We start from the raw sequence: 9059 nt of genomic DNA, 5'->3' as shown, positions 1-9059 counted from the left end.
ATGGAGAAAATCTTTACTGCAAATGGAACACCTGAGGCCCAAAAGGTTAATCAAGCTACGTTTTACCTACGTGAGGAAGCTGACACATGGTGGGAAACTGAGGGACAAACCATTAGTAACCAACCAAACATTGACTGGGATTCTTTTAAGGTTGCTATTAGAGGTCGATTCTTCCCTGAACATATTAGGAGACAAAAATACAGTGAATTCAATAGGTTGAACCAAGGGAAGTTTATGAGTGTCAAGGAATATGGCCAAAATTTTAATGAGTATGCTAAGTTTTGCCCTAACATGGTCCCTGATGAAGTTTCTAAGGCACAAAAATTTGAGGATGGTTTAGCTTTCAGGATACAAACTAGGTTAGGAGGAAGTACCTCATCTACCCTTGCAGAGGCTTATTCTAAGGCTTGTAACATGGAGAGGATCTTACAAAGAGAAGAAGATGTGTTGGGAAGGAACAAGAGGAAAGACCAAAGTAATGCTGATAGTCAAAGTAATGATAAAAGACCTTGTTTTGGTAACAATGGGGGTAATGTTAGGAACAATCACCACGGAGGAGGACATAACGATAGGAATTACCGAAATCCTAGGCAGAATGAAAACCAGCAAAGGAATGGCAACCAGAGGGCTTGGGTTTGCAAGAAATGTGAGAAGAGTCATTCGGGCTATACGTGTCAAGGCGAACCAATTAAATGTTATGCTTGTGGTGAAGCTGGACATAAGGCTAATTATTGTCCCAAGAGGCAAGAAGGAAACCAAACAGAGCAGAATGGACACAACAAGGGCTATAATAACAATGGAGGAGGACCTAGGAACCATAACTTCAACAACAACCGCTCGAACAATACTCAAGCAGGAAATGGTTCAGCAAATGACAAGAACAACGCCAACAACAATCAGAACAACAATGGAAACAATGGAAATGAAGGACGCACTTTCAATGGGAGACTCCACGTTACGAGCAAGAGTGAAGTTGAGTCGGACGCCAACATTGTAACGGGTACTTTCCTTGTAAACTCTAAACCTGCTTTTGTACTCTTTGATTCTGGAGCTTCACATTCCTTTTTATCTAAATCTTTTATCGAAAAACATTCCCTTAAACCTTCTTCCTCATGTCAAGCTAAGGTAACCACACCCTCAGGTGAAACCTTTCTCAGTAAGAACCTTTACTTCGGTATGTCTATTGTCATCTCTGAAACCGAACTACCCGTGAACCTTATCGAGTTTAATTTAAAAGACTTCGATTTGGTTTTGGGAATGGATTGGTTAAGGAAGTATCAGGCAAAAATCAATTGTGCTAAACAGAGAATTACCTTTAGAGGCCCTAAGGAAAATAAACTAACCTACCAAGAAACTACTTCCGAGCCACCAAAGACCAAGCTTATCTCCGCCTTAAATCTCCAGACCCATCTTAGGAAAGGCTACCCGTATATTTGTGCAATGTAAAGGACACGAGCATGAAAGAGGACGAGTTTGGAGAGATACCTGTAGTTAAGGAGTTTGTTGATGTGTTCCCAGATGAGATTCCAGAGATGCCACCCGTGAGAGAGTTGGACTTTAAGATTGACTTAGTTCCGGAAACAGGACCCATTGCAAAGGCACCTTATAGGATGGCACTTGCCGAGTTGCAAGAGTTGAAGGTACAACTTGAGGACTTGTTGGATAAAGGATATATAAGACCAAGTGTATCACCTTGGGGAGCCCCAATATTATTTGTTAGGAAGAAAGACGGAACATTGAGACTATGTATTGATTATAGGGATTTAAATAGTGTGACGGTGAAGAATAAGTATCCACTTCCTAGAATTGAGGATCTATTCGATCAACTTAGGGGTGCAGGAGTATTTTCAAAGATTGATTTGAGATCAGTTTATCATCAATTACTAATTGCAGAAGAGGATATAGCCAAAACAGCTTTTCGAACGAGGTATGGCCATTATGAGTTCACAGTCATGCCCTTTGGACTCACTAACGCGCCTGCTGTCTTTATGGACCTTATGAATAGGACTTTTCAGCCTTATTTGGATAAGTTTGTATTTGTTTTTATTGATGATATTTCAGTATACTCTATGAATCGAGAAGAGCATGAGGCTCATTTGAGGAAAGTTTTAGAGATTTTAAGAGAGAATAAGTTGTATGCCAAGTTTTCAAAATGTGAATTCTGGTTAGAAAAGGTAGCATTTTTGGGGCATGTAATTACAAAAGATGGAATAATGGTGCATCTCTCAAAGGTTCAAGCAGTAATGAACTGGCCTACACCCACTAATGTGACAGAAGCGAGAAGTTTCTTAGGTCTTGCCTGATACTATAGGAGATTTGTGAAAAATTTCTCGAGAGTCGCTCAACCTATTACTAATTTGATGAAGAAGACCCCTAAGTTTCAATGGGAAGAGAAGTGTGAAGCGGCATTCCAAGAGTTGAAATCAAGGCTTACCTCTGCACCTGTGCGGACCTTACCGAATGAAAGTGGAGAATATGAGGTTTATACAGACGCATCTAAGAATGGACTAGGTTGTGTGTTGATGTAAGATGGGAAAGTAGTAGCATATGCTTCACGACAACTTAAGCCGCATGAGAAGAATTACCCCACACATGACTTAGAATTGGGAGCTGTAGTCTTTGCATTGAAAATTTGGAGACATTATTTATTTGGAGTAAAGTGCAAGATTTATACTGATCACAAGAGTTTGAGGTTCTTATACACTCAAAAGGAGTTGAATATGAGACAAAGACGATGGTTAGAACTCATTAAGGATTATGATCTGGATTTGAAGTATTGTGAAGGAAAGGCAAACAAAGTAGCTGATGCTCTGAGTAAGAAGTCAAGTCATACAATGAATGCATTAATTTTAGCAGATGAGTTGTGTGAAGAGATTCGTAGGATGAACTTAGAAGTGGTAGAATATGGATATGTGGGTACTCAATTGAAGGGAATGACGATTGAATCCGATATTTTTGAGGAAATTAGAGTGAAGCAAGTTACGGATAACTGGTTAACTAAATTGAAGAAGTTGAAGGAGGATGGTCAAGCACCCGAGTTCGAAAGTGATGAAAATGGCGTAATGAAGTATAAAAGAACATGGTGCATACCGCATGACGAGGAACTTAAGACTAAGATTATGACTGAAGCCCATAATTTGCCATACTCAATACATCCTGGTTGTGATAAGATGTACAAGGATCTTAAGAAGAACTTTTGGTGGCCCAACATGAAGCGTGAAGTTGCAGGCTTTGTGGCGAAGTGTCTAACATGTCAGAAGGTGAAAATTCAACATATGAAGCCGGGGGGAAATTGCAACCATTAGAAGTACCTGGATGGAAATGGGAGTCGATTTCAATGGACTTTGTAGTAGGATTGCCAAAGTCAAAAACAGGGAAGAATGCCATATGGGTGATAGTGGATCAATTAACAAAAACAGCAAGGTTTATAGCTATGAAGAATACTTGGACAATGCAACAAATGGCAGACGCGTATTTTCAAGAGGTAGTGAGATTGCATGGTGTGCCTAAGGAAATTGTATCGGATAGAGATTCGAGATTTCTGTCCAAATTTTGGAAGATGCTACAAGAAGCAGTAGGCACGATACTAAAGTTCAGTACTGCATTTCATCCAGCAACAGATGGTCAAACAGAGAGAACGATTCAGACTCTTGAGGATTTGTTAAGAGCATGTGTTATGGATTTTGGTGGATCTTGGGAGGATAATTTGATGTATGTAGAGTTTTCTTACAATAATAGTTTTCATTCTAGCATAGGAATGGCACCTTACGAAGCCCTATATGGGAGAAAGTGTTGGAGTCCTATATGTTGGAACGATGTTAAAGAGTCGTTGGGATTAGGACCAGACATGATTGAGGAGACTACAAAGAAGGTAAGAATGATCCAAGAATGCATGAGAGAAGCGCAAGATCATCAGAAGTCGTATGTAGACAAAAAGAGGAGGGCATTAGAGTTTGAAGTAGGTGAACAAGTTTTGCTCAAAGTGTCACCAACCAAGGGTGTCATGAGATTTGGTAAGAAGGGTAAATTGATTCCTCGTTTTATAGGTCCTTATGAAATATTGGAACGAATTGGGGAAGTAGCCTATAGATTAGCCCTACCTATGAACCTAGCTAAAGTCCACAATGTTTTCCATGTATCCCAACTCCGAAAATATGTCCATGACCCTTCCCATATCATACAACCTGAAACCATTGAACTTGATGAAACCCTTACCTTTGAAGAAAAACCAATAAAAATCCTTGATACCAAAACAAGATGTACCCGGAACAAGGAAATTAAGTTGGTCAAGATATTATGGACGAACCAGCAAACCGAAGAAGCTACATGGGAAACCGAAGTTGACATGAGAAGGCGATACCGTGAACTTTTCGAACAGGTACGTTGAGTTTCGAGGACGAAACTTTTTAAATAGGGGGGGTGATGCGAGTCTATCAAACCGTTCAATATTCTTTTAAAACTTCAGTAGTTAACTTTAAGTTCGAGGTCAAACTTTTGTTTTAAGGGGGAGTGTATGTAACAAACGTTTTTCTTTAAATAATAATAATAATAACAATAACAAATAAATAAATTTCAGAAAAATAAAAAAATAAAAATAAAAAAAAAGAATAAAACATAACTCCCCATTAACAAAAACTTCCCACTACTCCCTCTAAACCTTATAACTAACCTCACTTACCTCTTATAAATTAAAACAATTACCCTTAATTTCATTCACATTATTACTCACACTTCCTTCTTCTCCTACAAATTACTTCCTCCATCTGCCATTTGCTTAAAATTCAGTCAAGAAAACGCAAGATTTTGATATTAAAGGTATGAAATTTCATCTCTTTATAATATTGTTCTACCAATTTCAATCCAAATTACACATTTTGCACTTGAAAAAAAAATTAATTCTGACCTTAGCTTTTCCGGCGATACGACGGTCACCAGTATACCACCGGCGTGCGACGGCAGCCACCGGAGCCATCGCCGGCCGACACCTACTCCTTCTTCCTTCTCCCTTTCTCCTTCTCTCTCCTCCTTCCCTTTCTTCTTTCTTTTCGTGGGTTCCTGGAAACTCACCCACTTCTCTTTTTTTTATATATAATAATTATGATTATTATGATTATTATTATTATTATTATTATTATTTTTTAACCCTTACAATTTTAAATCTTATAATAAAATGAGTTAACTATGTTATTTAAAACCTCGCTCTTTTATACTACTCTTACAATTATAAATTACATGTTTAAATTTATTCTTTTTTTTTTAAATAAAGTATATATAATAAAAAGGAGTCTTTTAAATTATTTTTGAATGGGTTGATCAGGGTATTAAATTGAAATATATTAATTTCTCGTGTAGACAGCGGATTCGAAGACAGAGATTATTAGAAGCGTACGTTGTCTAGGATCGCGTGACAAGGTATTTCTCAATGTCTATCTAATTAGGACTATCTCGTTAGTATTATGTGCTAAGTGATAATTAATGTCTTTAAATAGAATGCATGATTTTATATGACATTATTTTATATGATTTTATGTTTTATATATTCTCAAATTATAATTACTTTTATTTTTTTTTATCAAACTTGAACTTATAATTATTATTTCGATAGAATTTATATTATTATTTTAATATCGAAATTTGATACACTTTACTTGGAAGAGAAATATTTATGATATTAATTCCTATTGCCACCAATTGATGTTAGAATGGTAATTTGAAAAATGAGATTTCAGTTGGATATTCCTGAAATATATATTTATTGGGAAAATTTATGATCATAAAATAAATTGTATAATGAATGTTTGTGTGCTCGCGACTAATTATTAAAATATATTAAATCACGTAAAGTGTAACATCAGGGAAACGAAGCTCTTATATTTGTTGTAATCCAAGTATAAGGGTGATGAACAGGATGCCCTGTTTGGTTAGTATAGCTGCCAACAGGTATAATTATTTCTGATACTTGATACGATGTTTGGTCTTCCTTCTATTTGTTGTGATCCAAGTAGAAGTGGTGTGCACACAAGAGTTTCCTGAGACTACTCTGCTGGCCTTGAATTATTTGGGGTGATGACCACTTGTTGAAGTAGTTATAGGGGTAAAGCCTCGGCATACTGCGAATCAGGAAAAACTAAAATTTTATAGTTGTGTGTATATATATATATATAAATATATATATATATATATATATATATATATATATATATATATATATATATATATATAAATATATATATATATATATATATATATATATATATATATATATATGTATATATATATATATATATATTTATATATATATATATATATATTAAATAAGAAGCATTTTAAAATCAGAAAGCCGAGAAAGATTTTTATTTTTTCACTATATATAGAACAAAGGATATTATGTTATAAATTAAGAAAATTTTACAAATATTTGTCATACTATCTTTTCTGTGTAACATAGTGACTTTTACAATTATGTGTTTTTGACTCAATCGTGACCATATATTTTTTTATTTTTCTAAATCAAGGGCGTACTGTGCTTCTTACCCTTCTCATTGAACCCCTCTCTCTCTCTCTCTTTCTCTCTCTCTCTATCTATCGATCTATCTATCTATCTATCTATCTATCTATCTATATATATATACACACACACACACACACACACATACATATATATATATATATATATATATATATATATATATACACACACACACACACACACACACGCACACACACACACATATATATAAATATAATAATAAATAAATAAATTTCAGAAAAATAAAAAAATAAAAATTAAAAAAAAGAAAACATAACTCCCCATCAACAATAACTTCTCAATCCTCTCTCTAAACCTTATAACTTACCTCACTTACCGCTTGTAAATTAAACCAATTACCCTTAATTTCATTCACATTATTACTCACACTTCCTTCTTCTCCTACAAATTACTTCCTCCATCTCCCATTTGCTTAAAATTCAGTCAAGAAAACGCAAGATTTTGATATTAAAGGTATGAAATTTCATCTCTTTATAATATTGTTCTACCAATTTCAATCCAAATTACACATTTTGCATTTGAAAAAAAAAATAATTCTGACCTTAGCTTTTCCGGCGATACGACGGTCACCGGGATACCACCGGCGTGCGACGTCAGCCACCGCCGGCCGACACCTTCTCCTTCTTCCTTCTCCCATTCTCCTTCTCTCTCCTCCTTCGCTTTCTTCTTTCTTTTCGTGGGTTCCTGGAAACTCACCCACTTCTCTTTTTTTTTATATATAATAATAATAATAATAATAATAATAATTATTATTATTATTATTTTAACCCTTACAATTTTAAATCTTATAATAAAATGAGTTAACTATGTTATTTAAAACCTTGCTCTTTTATACTACTCTTACAATTTTAAGTTACATGTTTAAATTTATTCTTTTTTAAAATAAAGTATATAAAATAAAAAGGAGTCTTTTATATTATTTTTGAATGGGTTGATCGGGGTATTAAATTGAGATATATTATTTTCTCGTGTAGACAGCGGATTCGTAGACAGTGATTATTAAGAGCGTACGTTGTCTAGGATCGCGTGACAAGGTAATTCTCAATGTCCATCTAATTAGGACTATCCCGTTAGTATTATGTGCTAAGTGATAATTAATGTGTTTAAATAGAATGCATGATTTTATATGACATTATTTTATATGATGTTATGTTTTATATATTCTCAAATTATAATTACTATTATTTTTTTTATCAAACTTGAACTTATAATCATTATTTCGATAGAATTTATATTATTATTTTAATATCGAAATTTGATACAATTTATTTGGAAGAGAAATATTTATGATATTAATTCCTATTGCCACCAATTGATGTTAGAATGGTGATTTGAAAAATGAGATTTCAGTTGGATATTCCTGAGATATATATTTATTGGGAAAATTTATGATCATAAAATAAATTGTATAATGAATGTTTGTGTGCTCGCGACTAATTATTAAAATATATTAAATCACGTAAAGTGTAACATGAGGGAAACGAAGCTCTTATATTTGTTGTGATCCAAGTATAAGGGTGATGAACAGGTTGCCCTGTTTGGTTAGTATAGCTGCCGACATGTATAATTATTTCTGATACTTGATACGATGTTTGGTCTTCCTTCTATTTGTTGTGATCCAAGTAGAAGGGGTGTGCACACTAGGGTTCCCTGAGACTACTCTGCTGGCCTTGAATTCTTTGGGGTGATGACCACTTGTTGAAGTAGGTATAGGGGTAAGGCATACTGGCGTTCTCGTTCCCTCAAATTTAAAATTGATTATGTGTTTGTCATTATTAATTATCAAATTAATAAATTGTTTTATGTGATATTATATATATTATTTTCTCAAATTGTTTTCTATTAAACTCAGCTATATGTTATTTTCTAAAATTATTTCCAATTTGATTATATTGTATTTTCTTAAATCATTTTCAAACTTAATCGTCTTACGGGATGGAGTTGGAATTACTCAATTTTTCTGATTTTGGGAGTTTTTCCCTTGTTTTTCTTGCATTCTTATGTTACAGGTTATTGATTGCATGGGAATCGCGGAGTGAAGATCACTTAGAAATATAGCTTTTACTAGAGTCATATTTCAATTTAAATTTTACCTTAGGTTGTTTAAATTTTATATGGACACAAATTACGTTTCATTCTTTTCTTATGTTGTAAGACCCTTTATTGGATTTAAAATTATTAAGTTATTTCTTAGTCGTTAAGCCTTACATTTATTTTATTAGAAATAGATGTGGCGGTAACACTCCCATGAATAGGTTTTGGCTCATGTTTTTCATTAAAGGTGTTTTCAAAAGTCCGATCTATTCTGAGGGTGTTACAATTAGGTGGTAATGGAATTTTGTAAACAAAAAATTTTTTTTTGTGATCAAAGTTTCATTACCATGGGTATAAAACTTGTGATAAAATTTTATACTATAAATCATTCCCATTACCACCATTTAATACCACTAACCAAAAAGGCTGCGAAAGTAATGTTAGACTGGACTCGAGTTAATCAAAGTTATAGTTA

At 34.0% G+C, this 9059-nt stretch overlaps 1 protein-coding gene across 1 annotated transcript; it reads left to right on the top strand.

Moving 5' to 3' along the window:
- Window positions 1-1446, top strand: LOC130810753 (uncharacterized). The gene has a single exon (XM_057676886.1). The coding sequence runs from the start codon at window positions 1-3 to the stop codon at window positions 1444-1446; it is 1446 nt and encodes a 481-aa protein (XP_057532869.1).
- The last annotated feature ends 7613 nt before the right edge of the window (window positions 1447-9059 follow it).

This window comes from Amaranthus tricolor, chromosome 4 (assembly GCF_026212465.1).
Source record: "Amaranthus tricolor cultivar Red isolate AtriRed21 chromosome 4, ASM2621246v1, whole genome shotgun sequence".
NCBI lineage: Eukaryota > Viridiplantae > Streptophyta > Magnoliopsida > Caryophyllales > Amaranthaceae > Amaranthus > Amaranthus tricolor.
Note: the sequence above shows the minus strand (reverse complement) of the source record. Positions and strands in the feature narration are given on the sequence as shown.

Bases quoted from the DNA above. Each gene is read 5' to 3' on its own strand.
- LOC130810753 (XM_057676886.1), top strand. From the start codon at position 1: ATGGAGAAAATCTTTACTGCAAATGGAACACCTGAGGCCCAAAAGGTT.